The following is a 20,901-nucleotide window of genomic DNA, read 5'->3' on the forward strand; positions in this document are numbered from 1 at the left end:
ATTGAAATAAAAAGCCACAGAGAAGGTGGCTCCCAATCCACAGGATCAATCTGAACAGCCCCTATTTAATCTTTCTGTTCCTGTCCATGGGCTCACACAGGTTATGTCGTACTGGCTGTGATTCTCAGACATGTTGGGAAGATGAAAGGATGGAGGTCAGACAGCGACAAGATTCTGTTTAAGCCCAGAAAACATGGCCACCCAAGTCCCACTTTAAGCACCCATGGCCACACGAGTCCTCCTTTTCAGCCAGTCATGCCTATAATGATCTTTCTTCCCTGAAATGACAATTTTCAACCATAAAAGGATTAGATGTCCAGTTTATGCTTGCAATTTGGATCTGTGGATTCCTTTTGCAAAACCTGTCCAGTCTCACTCTCTCCAGTCTTGAGGCATTTATCTTCTCTTTGAGAGCATTTAGGTGTGGCCATCTATGAGAGCATCACCCTAAGTTTCTGCGTCTCAGCTACACATGACCAAGCAACAATCATACCCAAATATTAAAGTGATCATTCAGAGCTGGCAGCTCCATCTGGAGGAGAGAGAGAGAGAGAGAGAGAGAGAGAGAGAGAGAGAGAGAGAGAGACCGCCCCAAGGATAATAGAGCAGATTCAGAAACTGTTTTGGAAGGCTAAAGAGAATCAAATCATTGAAGGTTACCCAAGAGCTGAACAATGTCATTGTCAAATCTCCAAAAGAAGGTGCCATAGGGTTATGTTTGGCACATAAGGAAAAAAAATTAGTATGAAGGAAATTCCCATGTTGGACCATGACCTAGATCCTTCAGTGAAGCTGCTGTTTTGCAAAGCTGTAGCCAAATGCTATTTTAATCAAAGCCAACCTTTCTTGGTGCAACCTGAGAGCACAGCAGTTTCACTAAGAGCATCTGACAGTTATGAAAGAGTACCCTGGACTAACACTGATAACCATTTAACTGGACTACTGGTCTGCTTCCTACAAAGACAGTGAGCTTGTACAAATTCGGCGAACAGTGTCTAGAAAGACAGAATAGATTCTCCTGCTCTGCCCAGCCAACAATCCCAATTGATATGCAGATTGAAGATCCAGCTCATTTTCCTCTAAATTCACTCACTTCCCCACCTTTTACATTAAAACTATTGATTACTGTCGTCCTTACAGTCCTGAACATATTTCCGATATCCTAACACACATGTAAGAAGGCAAAAGACGCTGAAAATGGAGCATCTCTTAGTAGAATAAAGAGAGTGAATGTCAGGGGTAAAGCTCATGCTGCATTTTCAGCTTATGAGGGATTTAACAGAGCACCTACCTCAAAAGTTGAGTATAGTACAAGCCTCAGAGGCTTTCTGGCTATTTTGCTTCCACTATAGCAAAATACAAACTGGGTAATCAGGAATTTGCCTCTGTTTGATTAAACCTATACATTGTCAGTGTCTAGGGGGGAAAAAAAGCTTTGTTCAGTCAACAAATTACTTAAAGCCACTGTTTGAATTATGGCCAACAACTACCCAAATATGAAAGACTACTCTTTTTAAAAACTTCTGAGTATTTATACATTTATGATGAGTAATTTTATGTATCCACTTGGCCATGAAACACCAGCTATCTGGTATTGTTTTATTCTAGACATTTGTGTCAGAGTGTTGGTGATGACAGTAACTTTTAAAACTGGAGACTCAGTAAAGCACATGACATTTTGACACGTATATAAGTTGTCCTCCTATGTAAATGTAGTACATAGTAGTCCTCCTCAATCAGTTAAAGACTTACAAGGAAAGAAATGACTGACTCTACCAGGAGTGATAGAGAATTATCCTCCCAGACAGTTTCCACACTGAAATACTAGCTCTTCCTGACTTTTGGCTTTTGACCTGGGACGTCACATCTTGATTTTGTAGTACTTAGCCAACCATTGGACTTGGCACTTGGACACTGACTGAGATTTCTGGGCTTGTTGGTCTTCAATGCTTCAATTTACTTCCATTTCTCTCCCTTCAGTCCTCCCCATTCCTTCCCTAAGAGTGTATTGTATTGCTCGAATTGTATGTATTGATTGATTCAATTATTCATTTTTCTTTGTTTTTGGTATTTTGTGACTCTCTCTCTCTCTCTGTAGTCTATATCTGTTGTGTAAAGTGGGATCTACTCTTAGGAGCAGCTCACTATGAGTGCAGATCATTCCTTTCAGCATTAAACAGGACTCTTCCTCGGCTGGTAGATGTGCATGAATCATGGCACAAATATAAATTATAGTTACCCATAGGATAAGTTGTATTTCTTACAGTAAGTGCTAAGCACTATGTCTGACATGAGTAACTATCACATTACATCATAGACAACTAAGCTTAAAGTCATATATTCAAGCCCAATATGCGATGTATAGGAGAGATTACTACAGTTATCTGAAATTCAACTAGAAGCCACATTTCTATAGTGCCATCATCTTTTAAAAGACATATGAAAACCATAATCCTAACTGTATCACTTTAAAAACCTGTCTGTAAGGTGAAAAAATGGTCACACATTTCGAGCCACGATTCCGAAAAGTTTGGTGATATTCAAGAGTTGTCAGAAACACATTTCCTTAGCTATCTTACTAATGAGCACATGCAGGAGTAGATGGCTGGTATGCATTGAGTGGATGACACAAAGGCTTCAACACTGAACTTTCTGACTATATCATCTGTGATCATCACTCCTTGTACGGGATCTGACACGTGCATGAGTCCATGCAGCCATGAGTACATGAGCCATGTCAGGAATTAAAAAAAAAAAAAAAAAACTGAGTATCAATGTGTTAATTTTAATACATTAGCCATTTTAAACAATGCATGAAACACACAGATTTATTCTGAAAATGCAACACTTATCATGTACTTTCCTTCAAGAACACCTAGTCACATGAATGCAGAGAAATAGATTGACCAGAAGTATTTCATTCACAGTATCATTTTCCCTAATGAAAAGTAGCATAGACTCCACAAGTGATTACAACCAACTGAGATGTGGCATTTCTTTGCTGGATATCATGTAAGGAGTACCCAAGTAAGCAGCCTAGTTCTAGAGGACATGGATGGCCCCAGTATCATTTTAAAGAACTGTAAAAAAATATCAATACAGCTTAGTTCATATTAGTGGGAGTTACTTGAGTATATACTCTCTTCCAGGAAAGATTCAGACACGTTCTGTCGACATATGCCTCTGCTAATAACTGAAGGTGGATATACATTTTGGTACTTATAGTAAAAGAAGTCAAGTGAGTTGGCTGGAATCACGGTATTAATAAAAGAAATCACCATGTTAAAATGACTTCTCCTTCTTCCATACCTTCGAAGCTCATCGAAGAATCACTTGGAGGTAGTAACAATATGATATTAAAAATAAAACAAAGGCCTGGGAGTTGAGAGATGAACATTCCATTCCCTACTCTACCAGACCAATAGGAGACAAAATTTCTACCATCAGGGCTCATTCATCCTCCATTCACCATCGGCCAAATGCAGTTGCCATGTCTTCCTTGCCAGAGAACCTTGGCCTCCAAAGATGTATTAGGAGATTTGATGTTATATAAAGTTTTTCAGAGATACAAATTCATAGCAATTAGTATTAGGATTTCACTAACTTAGAAGTGGTAGCTTCTAAAATCTTACATTTTAGAGGTTTGTTCTATGGAAATACTGCCTGACTAGGTTGTAATAAAATACTTAAAATAGTTCCATTTGGCCTAAGAATGTGGTCCAATAATAGAGAACTAGTCTAGTGTACACACAAGCAGTAAGCTTTCATCATCTGAACATCATAGGATAAAAACTTAAAAAAAAAAAAAAAAAACTCATTTTATCTGTACCAAAAATGAATGTACTCATCATGTACTTTTCAGCAATGTGTGTGTGTGTGTGCATGTGTGAGTGTGTGTTCGCATTTCTGGTTACTGACTTTCTGATGTTTTACTAAACCCAGTTAATGCTTGGGGCATTCTTCTGGAAACATGTGGATATATGCATATCACCACAAATAGATGGTATTACCTAGAATGCAGAGACCATCCGTGCAGTTTTCAGATTCCTGGCTGAGACCTTCACAGAACTTGCCTCCATTTCTTGGGGGTGGAGCTGTGCACTCACGGATACGAAGATGTTCACATTCTGGGCTGCAGACTGACCATTCACTCCACACTTCCCAGCTGCCATCCACTTGAAAGGAAAACAACAGATGCCACCATTACCACAAGTCAGCAGCTATAGGAAGATACACCCCACACATTAAACAGACTGCCACCTCAATAAGACCAAATTGAGAGGTCAAGGCATCTTTCCTCTAAGAGTTTATTTTCTAATTAAAGCTGTATCAGGATAAGACCAATGATTGAATTTAGGCAAATGGTTGACTGGCTGGAGTCTTTTAGTTGGCTAATAATGTCAGTATCCATTCTCTCCCAGAATTTTATGCCCAAGAGCATAATTGATGGACAGGCAGCTATGTGCAATACCTTAGGATGTCCATTGATGCACTGTGGGCTTACAGATTAGAGTGGTAAAGAGAGTAGTCTGATTTTAAGTCTCCACATCACACAAACAATAAAAAGTTAAACCCATGTGAACTGATAGTGTTAAATGAAAACAGGTCATTGAAACCCCAAGATGTCAGAACCTACAGAAATAGAATTTCTTGGGTCATAGATTGCTGTTGTACATTGAAATGAAAAGACTGAACTTAATTCCATTAAATACCAACCCAAGAGACTAGGACAGATGTTTGAGGCAATTGCCCCATTACCTCCTAGGAATAGTTTTCGCCATGCTTATGTAGGTTAAGAGCTACAAGGTTTAATCTAAACCAATTAGAAAAAAAAAAAAAAGAGGAAAAAATTTAAAAGTACTGAATCTGTATCAAAAATGTCTGAGTCCTATTCGTGGTTTTAGAAACTTGTCAGCTGAGAATGTAAGTCACATGGCTTTAATTGACCACTTCTGTCATCTGGGGACAATAAAATCACAATGGAGAGGTAATGGCATGGCATGTATGAAAGCATCCTGCACAGTACCTGGCACATAGTAAGCACTCAATAAATGGTAATAAAATACAAGGACAAATTAAACACTGAAAACACACTGTTGGGCAGAGTCTCACCTTTGCTTCTAGAGCATCTCAAATCAGAAAATTAAAGGTGTGAGGCTCTGGACAAGGTTCTTGAATTTAAGTTTATGTGATGCATATGAAACTCAGGAGCAGTTATTTTCTCTGTTGGAGGACATGCTTTTTATAAAGCAAGTAGTTCTTATTGTATCAACTGGGTTACAGCCAGGAAGAGAGAACAAAAGAACTGATAGGAGACACATTCAGTAAAATGAGATCTTCTACTACTTGGAAAGGAAGGCAAGTGCACACCAGGCATAAAAGCAAATCACTGCAGTGGACAATCTCTGCCAATTTTATTGCAAATAATTACCAACCTGAACCTGATAAAAGGTCAAGTTCTGGGTAGTTGCTATTTTGTGCTTGAAGGCAGCTCACCCAATCTCTGGTTACTGTACTCAAATACATGCCATCAAGGGGAAAGTCAAGGGGAGAATGTGGTGACTTAGTCCAACCAACACCACTATCACAAGCCTTGTGGTGAGGGTTTCACCCATGTTCTTAACATTACAATGAATTCAGAATCAGCACCGTGGACAGAGGCAATGGTCTAAGAGCTTGGACCAGGGTGACTTAAGAAGGAAGTGTACATTGTTTGCTCCACAGCACCTTAACAACATTGGCGAATTAGAAGGAGAAGGGAATCTGTGTATATCTCACCAGGACAAAGAGCAGTGCACGTTATTTTCTGCACTGACATTCCCTCACAAAAGGCCCCACCATTGAGAGGAGCGGGGTTGGTGCAGGTCCGGGAACGTTTCTGCCATCCTCTACCACAGCGAACATTGCAGGCTGACCACTCTGTCCAGGAAGACCAGCCTCCATTCACTGAGAGACAAAAATGGGGAGGGGAGAAAAAAAGGAGAAAGGTTTGTATTGATGGCCTACTATGTGCAAGCCATTGCGCCAGGTACTGAGTCAGGTATCTGGGGAAGAAGAGATGGTTCAGAGTCCCACTTGCTGTTCTGTTGTGAAGCAACAGTGTTCCCTATTCTTCTATTCTTCTGAAAGAGGAACCAAGAGAGTATGCTTTGTAGGAAACTATTAAAAATGGGTAGAACACAGCAGCCGATCTCTAAGGCACTTGCCCGTCTGGAGTATAAGAAGAAAATACCAGCATTTGAATTTCTATTACTTTTAAGTGCTTCAAAAATAAATCCCATGGTTCTTCTATTCTGGGAAGAAAAGCCTTTACTTAAGTAGTTGGGAACTGCCTTTATATAATACCTCAGATCATCAGCAAACAACAATATTTGGGTTTGTGCATTTCATCTAGTAGGAGAAAAACTGACTGGCAGTTTGGAAAGGTAGAAAGCCTAAGTTTCCTGCTATGATTCTTTCCTAATATAAATTCAATGGAAATGAAAAAAAAAAAAACTCACTATATTATTACTTTTAAGAGAGAGTGAAATTGAAACTACCACTGGATGTCTCACGACAGCTCAAGACCAAATGGATCAGAAAACACATTAATAGTGTTGGGAATGTTTTCTCACCTGACAGAGGAGTGAGGCTGGACAGTACTCTGTGAATGGACCCAGGAGCCTCTCGGCTCTTGCCCTGGGAAGTTTTAATACAGTACATGGCTCTCTGTATCTCTGATTTTTATCCCTCCCTATCCCTTCCTGGCCTTTGGGCTGGTCTTACCGTAGACCACCACAGTTGCTGAGAGGCTCCTTCTCTTGGCCACGATGTTGGCTGCCATACATGTGTAATTCCCTGAGTCTGAAAGTCGGGCCTGTCTGATGATCAGGTTATGGTCAGCCCTGGTGTCAATGTTCTCATCCTGTTCCGAGTCAATGGGCTCCTCATTTTTCAGCCATTCCACCTAAAGGTAGAAAAGGATGTTTACAAGTTATCACAAGAATAAACTCTCTTCCAGGAATAGCCAGTGTGGACTTGTGACGTTCTGGGAGAGAAACGGATACAATACACAGAAGTATAGTGAAAATACTTCTTTGAATTCCACAGCCTGTCTGATTAGTGAGTAAATCTGGCTCTATTTAGGAATGGACATGGAAGTTAACAAACTGAAAGTAGGAAAGGAACCATAAATATCCTAATGACTTTGACTGATCTTCTCAAAATGAAACAGAGCACCAATGACTATAATTAGGTAATTTTCTTTTGTTATTAACCAAGTGATGATGAGGAGGAGGAGGATGGTGATGATGATGATGATGATATCTCAAAGCTTGGCAGTGTAACTTAGAACACTCAACACTTGTATTTTGGACTTGTACTTTGTGTTGAGAGAACACTTTATTCAGGAAAGTTTCAAGTCAATATGTTTTCATTCAATGTTTAATAGAAGCCCAGTGATGTAGACAAGCTAAAGAAAAACAAGTTTGAGCTTCATGTGAACTGTGAGTTGTATCTTAGGTATTATGAGTTTTGGGCTACTATCTTATCAGTAAGTACATACCATGTGTGTTCTTTTGTGATTGTGTAACCTCACTCAGGATGATCTTTTCCAGTTCCATTCATTTCCCTAAGGATTTCATGAATTCATTGTTTTTAATAGCTGAGTAGTACTTCATTGTATAAACATACCACATTTTCTGTATCCATTCCTCTGTTGAAGGACATCTGTGTTCTTTCCAGCTTCTGGCTATTATAAATAAGGCTGCTAAGAACATAGTGGAGCATGTATTCCTGTTATATGTTGGAGCATCTTTTGGGTATAAGACCAGGAGTGGTATAGCTAGGTCCCCAGGTAATACTATGTTCAATTTTCTGAGGAACTGCCAGACTGCTTTCCATAATGGTTGTACCAGCTTACAATCTCACCAACAATGGATGAGTATTCCTCTTTCTCCACAACCTCACCAGCATCTGCTATCACCTGTGTTTTTGATCTTAGCCATTCTGACTGGTGTGAGGTAGAATCTCAGTGTTGTTTTGATTTGCATTTCCCTGATGACTAAGGGTGTTGAACATTTCTTTAGGAGCTTCTGAGCCATTCAAGTTTCCTCAGTTGAGAATTCTTTGTTTAGCTCTGCACCCTATTTTTAATAAGGTTATTTGCTTGTCTGGAGTCTAATTTCTTGAGTTCTCTTCTATGACTATCTGGGTTTATTGTCTTGCTTGTTCTTGACTATTTGCATCTATTGTATTGCTAGTTCTTCAACCTAGAACTGACCTTAAAATTTGCATGTAATTTAAATGACATAAAAACAAAAAAAGGAGGAGGTGGGATGGAATAGGGGATTAATAGGGGGTGGGGAAAGGGGATAACATCTGAAATGTAAATAAATAAAATATTGAATAAAAATCTAAAAAAATAAAGAAAAGAAAAACAGGTTCCAGCAATCCTAGGATCAAACATTTAACTCTCAGAATTCTCCAGAATTGTAGATCTATCCTTCTGAGCTACTACTTTTCCACAGGTTCAATGGAGACCATCTGGGCTTTGGAAGGAGCACGCTGCCCCATCATCATTTTCCTATGATTTGTTTGTTTTTGGCATGTTCTTGGGAAAACACTTTCCACCTTTTAATTCCACTTGGGTCCTATTTTTTTTTTTTCTCTTTTATTTCCTGGTACATGTGAGGAAGACATAGGTGGAAAGTTCACCATTCTGTATTCTTCCCCAATGGAGGTACACTACATTTAGCTTCTAAGTTATTAAGAATGGTAATCTCCCATGATTTAACCCTGTTCATTCCCCATTTGTCTTCTGCTCTAAACATCTTCATTGTCTTGTGACAGTATGGACACACATGGTATTTAGTTCAGGTTATCAACATATTCTGATAAATGTATTAAAACTATAATTTCTTATAGAGTCAGGATTCCCAAGAGTTGGAGAACCATTCTCTCTGTCCCTATCCCTCTCTCCCTTTCTCTCTGTCTCCCCTCCACTACCCCTCTCTGTGTGTGTGTGTGTATGTGTGTGTCTATGTGATCATTTGGGTCATTCCTCCAATGGCAGTAAGTATGCTAACAAGATCACAGTGAAGATGTTGCACAGGAGATGATCTGCCATGCTTGGCTCACTATTAGCATAGGTAATTACAGGCTGGTTTTACCACAAGATGCTTCCTTTAATTTTGTTTTTAAAACCTAAAGAATTCAACTTTATTATTTATAAGTTATATTTGTCATGTAACAGTTTGGCACAGCAAAGATGTGCACATCTCTATAAAAGGAGAGTCATTTGCCAGATGGAAATGCAATCATGGTCTTCAGCAATATTTTCCACAAGTACTGTCCCTTCATGAGTGTTCTGACACCAACACTATCATCATCTCGAATTAATCTAACAAGGCAGCAATTCGAGAAAGGAAAACAATACCCAATGCCAAAAGAAGAGAGCTTGGAGCCCCAGAGGAATGAACATAGAGCTGTAACTTAGGGTTACACAGACCATGAAGTAAGAAGCATCTCCCATTTTCAACACTATGAATCCCGAAGATATCCTGGTCTATCCTAGAGAGGCAACAATTATTAATCATGCAGAGCCAAGGAATATGGCTCTATTTTCCAACACAGTACAGAAGAACCCACTTTACAACATGTCTGAATATTAGTCTATAAGACAATGTCTTTTAATTTTTACTGTCATAGCATATTTCCCAGTCATTTGATTATTCATATAACAAGTAATACAAATATTGACTGAGCATCAGAGATTGTACTGAGGGCTCAGTAAACCCATTTTCCCAAGTTGAAAGGGCAACTTTCTTCCAAGGTCTTACTTTGAATGGCAAGACATACATCAGAAAGAAAATTGTCAACAAAAGCTGAGACTAAAGTCACATGGTCAACAACCTTTGAAATGAAAGCCCCCTTCAGGGTGAACCGAATCAGTGATTTTTAAATCACTCTCACTCCTAAGTCATTGCAAATAACAAGATGGTCAACAAGCATGTTTGAGATCTACAGCTCTGCTTCCCTCTCTTGGCTCAGAAATTCTGCTGTAAACTATCTGTTAAGGAGTTAATTCCTGAGCTTTGCTATTGGTAGTGCTTAGAAAGCCCTTACTGTCTGTTGCACTCTGTTTTCATATTCTTACAAAGAAGGTGTAGAGACAGAAATCCTAGTGAATCTCCATAAGCAAATCAGTTTTAGGGTGCTGAGTTCTGTGGTCAGTGGTCCTGGAGATGGAATCCAAGATTCCTAGTGCCTTCGATTCAAGGCAGGGCAAGGTTTCCTGAAGATCTTAGAATTGAGAAATTCAAAGCAATAGCTACCAAGTAGAGACCTATTTCCAGATAGAAAATCTAAAGAAAGATCAACAAAACAATCACTAATGAAATAAACTAGGTCAACTATATTATACATTTGATGGGGAAAGGGTCAATATAAATAATATGAGGAAAAATAATGTAAATATAAGCTGAGACTTCCTTTATCTTGATCAAATTCACCTCATTAACACTGCATAAAGATGAACGAATAGTTCATTAAAGCAATAACATCAAGATACACATGATAATTAAACAGTATGTATTCTATATCTTCTATATCACTAGTAGTAATTTAAATGATAATGTAATTTTCCTGAACTATGGAGATAACTCAGTTGGTAAGTTGTTTGTTTTGTAAGGTTGAGGACCTGAGTTCTGTCCCCAGAACCCACCTACAAAAAAGACAGTGTAAGGGTACATGCTTGTAACCTCAGTGTTAGGCAGTTGATGAAAGGTAGATTGCCTAAGATTCTTTGCATTCATGTGAGCACATGCACAAACAAACTTTTCTCAAAAAAACAAAACAAAAAACAAATACAAGAAAACAAACAAAACAAAGAAGCAAACAAAAAAACATTGACACTTTCAACCCCACCAAATATAGCCTTGCCTTTGTGGTTTTTGTTGTTATTGTTTGTTTGTTTGTTTGTTCTTTTTTGTTTGTTGTTTGTTTGTCTTTCACTGGGACCACACTTTATGACAGTTTACCTTCTATTTATTCCTGTCCCCATTGTCTCTGGAATTTCTAAGATGGCTAACTGGTCTACCTGCTATTTCCATTCCTGTCTCTATACTAGATTCTGCCTCAAAGATTAGATATTGTCACTTTCAGTTAGAAATTGTTCAGTGTCTTCAGTTCTTCTCTAGATGAAGGAAGCCATTTGTGGTTTTCCTTCTATATGCCCTGTATCAGATCTTCCAGTCACACCTCACCTTACCCTCTCCTCTCTAGTCAGACATCACTTTATCCTTTTTTAGAAATTCAAAGCAAGCTCCTTCCACTTCAGATTCTTGACCCAGAGGCCTTTTCCTGAGGCACCCTTGGTCCCATTTACTTGAAATTCTTTGAGATGTCTTACCTAGCCATTTTTCTAAACAAAAAATCCTGTTACCACATTTTGATATAACTTTCTCCTAAATGTATCTCTACTAGATAGTACTACTAATAATACTTAGTGTATTAATAAATAATTTTAAGCATATCCATTGCCATTAGTAATTTTCCAAAAGAAAGTATTAGGAATCGAACTACATAGGATTTCTATTGCTGTGATAAAACACCAAGACCTAAATCAACTTGGGGAGAAAAGAGTTTATTTCAGCTTATAACCTTCAGGTCATACTTTTCCAGTGGAAAAAGTCAAGGAAGAAACTCAAGGCAAGAACTAAAATAGATGCCATGGAGAAACACAGCTTATTGGCTTGCTTCTAAGGTCTTCTCAGTGTTTGTTCATTCTCTCTCTCTCTCTCTCTCTCTCTCTCTCTCTCTCTCTCTCTCTTTTTCTCTCTTTCTCCTTCCCTCCTCCTAACACCTCCCTCCCCCTCTCTCGCTCTCTCTCTTTCTCTCTTTCTTTTTTTGATACATTGTTTGTCTATATAGTACTGGCTATTTTGGAATTCAATATTTAGGCAAGTCAGGGTTTGAACTCATAGATATCCTCCTGCCTTTACCTCCCTAGTGTTGAGATTAAAGTCATGTGGCATGATGCCTGGCTTTCAGTCTGCTTTCTTATACAACTCAACATCACTTTTCCAGAGTCAGCATTAGCCACAATGGACTTGGCTATCTCACATCAATCAATCAATCAATCAATCAATCAGTCAATCAATCGATCAATCAGTCAATCAATCACCAACCAACCAACCAGCCAATCAATAAAATAACCAATATAATTCCATATAGGTCAGTCTTATGGAAGCATTTTGTCCATTGAGAGTCTCTCTCCTCAAATGATTCTAGTTTAGGTCTAGTCGGCATGAAACTAAAGAAGAAAGGAATGGAGATGAAAATTTGATCTTGGTTTTGTTAGAAAATGGAAGACAATAAGGAAGGAGGAAGGCAAGAAGGAACGGAATAAAAGAGAAAGGAGTGAAGGAAATTTTGTCAAACAACAGAACTTGAAAACTAATCCTGACCCAGTAACTTAATTCAGCATCATACAGGCATTAAAACAAATATGAAAACTAAAATACAAAACTACATATTTAGTGTTATAGATTTTTAAAACAAAAACTCAGTCACAAACACACATATGCTTAAAAAGATCAGAGGTACATTAAATGCATCTTTTAGATCTTAGAAAGGTTATGTTAGTTACTAATAGTAGTTTTGGCACATTTGAGGAAAAGCATTTTTAATGTGAAAAAAAATCACCTTGGCTTTAAAGCATCTCTTTAATTTATTATGAGTATAATAGTTTTCAACTTTATATTTAGACATGGAATATTTCTTCAATTCAAACCTCATCTGAAAACTCAAAATGAAAAACTGATAAAGGATGAAAGATCCTGGAACTGATGTAGAATTAAGGGATTCTCAGCAGCAGATTTGGACCACTTCAACTACAGGCATGAGGCTATGCCTAAACCCACTGTCTTTGTGAGACAAGGGAGAGAATTCTCATCCTGCACTGTGTGTAGCAACAGAGTCCTCAAAGATGCAATATGCACAATGTGAGCCATCATAGACACTGGCATGCCAAGTGTTCCACCAACTTAGCGAAACACATTTGTGCACATATGCTCTAGGTGTTCATACGCTTTCTCTCACACTGGGTGTTACCAGTGCTGTGACTGTAGTCTATCAATCTAACTGTGTCTATAAACAGTCAATACATTAGTGCATTCCTAACAGTAGGAATAGTAACCTAATAGTTTATCCATTCAACTGATGGCAGGATCATTAGGAAGTAATCGGTTTCCTATCTTCTGGGCTTATAAAATTGACATAGTGTGCTTGGATTTACGTTTTTTTTTGTAACTTAGAGAAACTTTAAAACAGTTTTAATTATGTAAGTGCTTCTAATGTACACAAGAATAGTACACACACATAGAGAGAGAGAGACAGAGAGAGAGAGAGAGAGAGAGAGACAGAGACAGACAGACAGACAGACAGAGACAGGTAGACAGACAGAAGGGGGTGGAGTTATATTTTTTAGTTGCAAACTCTACTGTCCTGGGACTGAGAAGGTAACACATTAGTGTAATGGTGCTGGGTATAAAATATAGATTCATTGTCTGTATATTAACAAACTACTCCATTTCTACACAGAGATAAGCTCACTCTCATTTTTTCTTAAAAATAAAACCAAAGTGACACTTTAAGTCACGTTTTATTTTCCCACTTTTGCTAGTAACATTGATCTTTCTTTTAAAAATAAGCAGTAGTGGAATAAAAAATGAAAATGAACTTATTTTTGCTTTAAAATCTCTTGCTTTTAATATATCGTAAAGAGGACTTCAGACTTACAAAGTATTCAGCATCCATGACAGGAATTATGGATAAGTGCCAGCTGAGGAAAAATGTAGAGGAAGAGGCCTTTGCAAATGAGTTCTTGCTAGTCATGGTCTGACTGTCATCACCTTGAGAAAGCACAGAGCCAGGCATTTCTTACAGGAGCTATGCAACAAAGCATGTACCACCCCCAGATACAGATTAGTCCCTCCTCTCTGAAAAACTAAGGTGCAATGCCCAACCTCAGCTCTGTAGACAGCATTACAACAGAGGAGCTCAATGTCCTCTGATGACAGTTTTCCCTTCGCACTGGGTTCCCTGGGCTCCTTGTGTGTGTTGGCATGTAGATGCCTTGCTGTTGGCTGTGGTTTCTCATGGAAGTGACAGAGAACATCACAGAGCATGGGAACCTCTACATAGTACTGTGATTCTAGAAATTTCTTATGAAAGGTTGGCAGAGCTGGTAGTTCCTACTAGGCTTATAACAAAGGGATACAAAATTTCCACTTAACATTGCAGGATCAATACATTGACACCTGAGGCTCACAGGCATTTGCATCACTGTTTCCTATGACATCATGCTGGCAGCTCATATATTCAGCAGAGAGGCTTAACATTTCCAAAGGTTGTTGGCATCTGGCTCTCACCCTGCAGAGAAATAATTCTTCATCTGATTTCCACTTCCTTGCTTCAGATGAACAGTCTTGCTTAGGAATATGTGAAGAAACTGGTTACTTGGGAGGTAATGAGCCTATGGGTCTGCAGGATGCCTGCATTCATTAGCACAGAGTTATGTACAGATGGTCTGCAATTTGTCGATTTTTCCAGTTTATAAACAAATCTGGAAACACAGATCATTGAAGACAATTAGATTGCTTGCCAGAGAGCTGGCTCCTGATTTTCCATTGGTATGTAGCTGGGGAGTGTATCTGGTTTCCTTACCAGTAGGTACTGTGATATATAGTTGATGGAGGGATATGTCTTTGGATAGGGGATGAAGGATGCTTTGTGGGAGAATATCTAATCTGAAACCCAAGTAACCTGCAATGCTTGAATGGAGTGTATTTTTAACTGTCATTCACTGTGCCCCTTAACTCATCACAGCCGTGTATGGACATGTGTGAAGAATAAGTACTTACTGTCATCTCACAGCATGTCAGTATTCTCATGCATGGAATGGGAGTGGAGCTGGTCTGGATCCAAAATCAAAAGACACCCAGTCTAAAAGAAGGGAGAGCCACGGGCAAAGGATGTCTGTTTCTGGGCAGAACTCCAAACCCCATCACCTTTAGATTGTAGGTGGTACCAACCTGGAAATCTTCTTTCTTGTGCCTCCCTCAGAAAATGCCATCAGGGACCAATCCTTGATGCCGTCTATCAGGTGAATTTTTCCATGTCCTTACTTGGACCTGGTTACTCATGATTACATGGAATTGTTCGTATATTTAATAGATATAATGTAAGAAGTTTCAAAATTCTTCTACTCATCACCTGTGACAGTTTTCTTTTTGCCCTCCTCACTGCCAAGCTCCTTCACAAATAATTTAGCATCTTATGTTCATCCAAGAGAAAAGAATATTCTAGGTGCTGGTGATGAGCACAGATAGAAGATAGAAGGGTCATGTTTTAGTTATTTCTAAATATATTTAGGGAGTCATTTGTATTTTGAAATGGGTACATGTTCCTTCATGTTTCATAATTTATTCGAGGTATGAGCTATGTAAGTGTAATAAATGGATCTTTCAACTATAGTTTAAAACATGGCCGGCTGAGGAAGGCACAGCAGGATAGTGCTGAGAGAGAGAGATAAAGTCATGTAGGTGTATTTGGGGTAGAATCAGAAACACTGGAAAGCCATAGCAACTCCCAGCATTGCCCCTTCCTGTCCTACTGACCTCTTAACCTGTCTGTGAGTTCTTCATGTTATGAAAAACAAGCATGAGTGGATTTCCCTGGAACCACAGAGAGAAGGAAGGAGAAGGTATCTTAACTCCTGAGCAGCTAATATGAGATGTACCCAGTAAAGGGGTGGAGAGAATGGGGCCAGCAGAAGTAAAGGCATGGGTTATAGGAAACAAGGAGATCACTATTGCATTTTCCCACCACAGGACATTGGTCTCATCAAATATACTTTAAGCCACACTGTGAATTGTGGTCTAATGGATATTTCTAGTCTGATACCAATAAGATCTTGTTTTGCTTGGGTACTGAGCATGTGCTACTCTTTTAAGCACAATATAGTGTGAGTGTGTGTGTGTGTGTGTGTGTGTGTGTTTGTATATGTATACATCTGTGTATGTTTGTCCTTGTGTACTTTGCATGTCTGTATGTGTATATACATGTAAGTGTGTATATCGCTATGTATATATGTGCCCGTGTGTGTCTGTGTACATTTTTGTGTGTATCTGTGTGTCTTTGTATGTCTATATGAGGGGTCAAGAAGCTATCTGAGGACCTTGCATATACTAGACAAGTCCTCTACCATGAAGCTACCCTTGTGTTTTGTGCTTTGTCATAGGGTCTCATTATGTACCCCAAACTGGTTTTGAACTCACAAACCTCTTGCCTCTCTCTTCCAGGTGCTGGGATGAAAAATATGTGCTGTATAATTATTGTTTCTCTAAGTAGTCATGAAGTCCAAATTCCTTCTAAATATTTATGTTTATGCCCACAGACTAGTGCTACACTCAGTCTGGGGCAAGGAAGGATTATTGCAGAGATCTTTATCTGATCAAAGTATGGAGAACAAATGACTATTGAACACCCAGCCCCAAACAGGACTTCTGTCTCACTCCTTACACAAGCATGGGAACATGACAGAAGAGAGGACAAAAATATATAAGAGCCAGAAGATAAGGAGGCACGATATGACACACTGCCTACCTAAATATAATGTGGTCATTGAACACACAGCAGCAAATGGGCACCTGAACAAGAGTGAGCCCTTCAATGCTCTGACATGGAACTCATGAGGTTCCATGCTTTTCTGTGGAGCATCTGAGTATTAGTGGCTGATATAAGAAGGGGTGTCATTTACTCAGTTGGGTGGCTACTGAGGACCATTTGGATGACAGGGTTCTGGGAGACAGAATGGAAAAACTAAGGCTAGTGGGAGTGACTATAATCAAAACAAACACACACACACACACATACACACACACACATGTATGAAGCTGTCAAAACTTTAAAAAGAGAGACAGAATGGGGAAAAAAAGGAACAGTCGAATGCCCATGTTCCACCCATGCTACACCAACATGGCAGGCTGTCTAGAAAGTAAGCTGAATTATTGTGACAAGAGGATATTTTATTGAATCTAGTATGTGTCAAGAATAGCTGCCCTGCCCGAGATATCTGGTGTTTTACTTTACTCCTTGGCAATGAGCAGAAATGAATGGAGCAAGTAGCCCATGAAATTCCTATGTTGATCTAGACTAGATTCTTAAAGTATTTACATAAACCAACTGTGTCTTAGCCAATGGATAAGAACACATTCTGTCCTTTCCATTGTACCAGACAAGAACATGCTTCTGCAGAGGTGCAGCTATTTTGTCGCCATTAAAAAGAGGAAGAAGGCATCACAGGTTCTTAGTGCATTTGTCCTTAGAATCTGACATGTTCCTTATCTTGCTTGAATAACCTTACAGCAACCCTAAAGGAGACAATACAGATTTTCATTCTATTTTATATACTTTATGTTTTTTCAAAGACTGCATGCATAGGATTAGGAGTCTTCAAATATTTTGTCTACTCTGAAACATTTGCTCTTTTCTTAGGCTTCTTAGTGGTCACCTGAAGCATTGCTTTCTAATATTTCCTATAATCTGATGTCCTATCATTACTTACATCTTAGCTGTAACTCAGCAATCTGGGACAATCCTGTGCTCACAATGAAGCATACCATCCTTAAAGGTTGGTTGAGATGGTCTATTGCTCTGTCAAATGTGAGTTAGGACATTACCTAACACACTGGTACAAGGACACCTGTCCTTCAAGTTATTTCCCACAATGCTACTGTTTCCTTGTGTGTGTGTGTCTTTCCTTACAGGCTGGGCAGATTGATTTTTTTTTAAAGTCACCTATATTGCAGTTTCTTCTGTTTAGCTCCATGTACCTGATTATGCATCACAAAAGAACGTAGGAATATACTTTCATTGTCAGACCACAGAAGCAGCCCCAGACAAGTGACAGAGACTTAAGGAGCTCAGCCAGAGCACACTCACTAAGAAAAGATACTCAGGAAGATGATGGACAGGAGCCATAGAAGCCTGAGCCAATTGTGAAATGCTGTCTTGTCATGGGCTGTGACTCCCGTCAAATTTATTGTTCTTTCACTTCCTGGTTTCAGGTACAAAGTTGGGCATGGCTTTAGGCAATTTAAAATTTTTATCTTACAAGCAAATGGTCCTTAGGAAAGGACTCATTCTCATCTGCTGCTTACTGAGATGGTTAATTGTCTTGAGTGAGGAATGAAACACAGTTTGCTTTAATGAAAAGTGCTCACAAGAATGATGGTCTGAGAAAAGGAGAGCCATCATGCAGACACACTATAAATAGAAGATCAGGGGAGACTCTAATCAAAAGATGCTTGTAAGCAATGCTCAGGCCACCATTTGTTTTTTCTGCTGCATTGTCCAATATGATGGATCATGTCTTTACTAATTCTCCCCGTGTTCTGTGTCATTTGTACAGAACATTCTGCATCTGTAGTCACTCCTACCCCACTGCCTCCAGAGCTGACACATTCTATCTCCCTAATGCTCTAAGCAATGCTCTGGTTTAAATGTGTGTTATCCTCCAGACTCATGTGTTTGAATACCCAGAAGCCGAGGTTGTGAGACCATTTAAATATGGTATCTTGCTGGCAGACATAGTGAACTAGAAGACAACCTTTGAGAGTTTCAATCTGGTCTTCCAGTTGAGCATTCTGCTTCAGCATCTGCCAAGGTATGAACAAACTGCCCTGCAAGCTTCTATTGCCTGGAGCCAAAGTACTCCCAAAGCCACTGCTGCCTAGCTATAAAGGACAACACTTTCAGCCAGGCTTCTCTTCCGTGTTTTGTCACAGGGACAAGAAAATTCACTGGTTTACAGTGTAGTGTACCATTCTTGGAAAGCATTACCTGGGTGGGTAGGGGTTGGGTGGAGATAACTAACATAGATACAGAGCTACTATTCAGAGGAAGGAGGACCAATGACTCCATTCACAAATCTCCTCATCAGTTAGGTTTGTCAACGTCTTTCAGGTGAGAGGGAGTTAGCGAAGAGTCCCCCTTTCTCTTCCTTGTTATTATATGGTCCACCCCAAAGGGCTCAGAAAACATCCATTCTACTTCAGATTAAATCCAGGAGATTCTAAATGCACACTTCCCATCAGCTATAGTGAAAGTATAATCTGGTAATGATCTATGTGGGGAAGGTATGGATTAGCTCAGCTCCATATAATAGTTGGGAAAGGCTAAATTAGCATAGCTTTGAGTTGTATCCAACTATAGAAGGCAATGATCAGAGGCCAGCTCACTGCATTATCCCCCTGAAAGCGACAAAGAGCACCTCTCTGCAGCCATGTGTCTGAGTTAATGGCACTTAAAGAAGACTGGGCTCCACACTCACTCATCTTCTGTTCTTTTGATTACTAAACATTCTAGACAAGTTTGTTTTCAGCCAATATACGCAGTTACCACCTAAGAAGAAGCTACGTGTTAACAAAAAGATCATACATACTCTAATAACACAGCTCCAAAACAACCAGATTCAAACTCTCAAGTGTTGTTATATGGATAGTTTTTGCACACCAGCAGTGGTGGTTCAGAGAGAGGCATTACGGTTTAGACAGGAGTCATGTCACCTCTGGTGTTCTCTCCAGAAACAGATTACAAACAGTTCTACAGAGCTGTGGCTCAACCAGTTGTTAGTGGCTCTAAACAGAAATCCTCTGTGAATCCTTGTCCTGCTTTCTTGGAGTGGTGGAACTCTGTGGCTCCCAATATTTGTTTCATGAGCATTCCTAGGATAGGCGAACCCAGGGACCTGCCAACTATTCATGATCAGATAAAGGTAAGGATGACTGACATGTGCTCCGTACAGCAGACAACAAATTATGTATTCAAATTGGATAGCTACAAATGCAATTTAATTTAATTATCTAATGTGCCCAACAACTAAAAAACAAACAAACAAAAACTGGAGAGAACATTCCAAGATCACAGATTAATGAGACAACGTATTTCTGTTGAAATTAACATGATTATCTTATTACTTAAAATAATTACGGACTCGGAATAACTGCAAGGGTAGGTCAAATCAGAGGGTAAGTGAAAATTGTGAAGAGAGACCTATATTTCACATAGTTTTTATGGACTAATATGTGTTAACGTATTCTTAAAGAGGAGAAACAGAGAGATCCAACAGAGAGATCACCAACAGAGTGTGACAGTAATCCAGGGGAGAAATTATGGTGATGAGCTTAAGATCCGTCTACAGGAGAAACCCTAGATCAGGATATAGCTGCCCAGACAGAATTCACAGAAATTTGCCTCACTTGCTGTGGAATTTCAGAAGCAGAGAATCAAAAGTTGAGCTGTATTTAAAAAAAAATGAGTTGAATTATCAGGCTTGCCTTTACCATACAAAAGGCATTGTACAATCAATAAGAAATTGACATTTGTATTGATCTATGTGCTTGAATAGGATATTTGTCAAATGAAAAAGTAAGTATGAGAAGTTATACAAGCAATAATGAACAGAAAAATTACATATTGTTAGCTCATAAAATAGCAAATATTTTATCCATTCAAGTGAGCAAAGGTATAAAGCAATAAAAGATTCATTCGTCTCTGATTATATTCTGTATGATGGCTAATACTGTCAACTTGACAGGATGTAGAATTAACTAGGAGACACACCTCTAGATAAGACTATGGTAGGTTACTCAGACTTGTTTAGACTCTGGTCATGCCCTCAAGAGATTATTTAGATTAACTAAATTAAGGTGGGAAGAGCTATCTTTATTGTGGACCACACTATCTTGGGATGTGAGATCTTGAGCCAAAGAACAACTAGACAATCAGGTGTGAAACGTGGCTCTTCTTAGTTTACCTGCTGGTCATGGGGACAATTTGATCAGCTGCTTCACACTC

General features: G+C 39.1%; 1 protein-coding gene across 8 annotated transcripts in view; it reads right to left on the reverse strand.

The window, feature by feature from the left end:
• Unc5d (unc-5 netrin receptor D) overlaps positions 1-20,901 on the reverse strand; it is a 506,034-nt gene that overhangs the window by 97,092 nt on the left and 388,041 nt on the right. For 4 of the 8 annotated variants that reach the window (XM_076913979.1, XM_076913977.1, XM_076913978.1 and 1 more), the window contains exons 5-7: positions 6,766-6,946; positions 5,779-5,946; positions 4,011-4,175 (exon numbers count right to left, since the gene is read on the reverse strand). In XM_076913979.1, the coding sequence (XP_076770094.1) occupies positions 4,011-4,175; positions 5,779-5,946; positions 6,766-6,946 (514 nt within the window). The remainder of the gene's footprint in view (positions 1-4,010; positions 4,176-5,778; positions 5,947-6,765; positions 6,947-20,901) is intronic. The other 4 variants (XM_076913983.1, XM_076913981.1, XM_076913982.1 and 1 more) reach the window with 1 other exon arrangement.

This window comes from Arvicanthis niloticus, chromosome 16 (genome assembly GCF_011762505.2).
Source record: "Arvicanthis niloticus isolate mArvNil1 chromosome 16, mArvNil1.pat.X, whole genome shotgun sequence".
Taxonomy (NCBI): Eukaryota; Metazoa; Chordata; class Mammalia; order Rodentia; family Muridae; genus Arvicanthis; species Arvicanthis niloticus.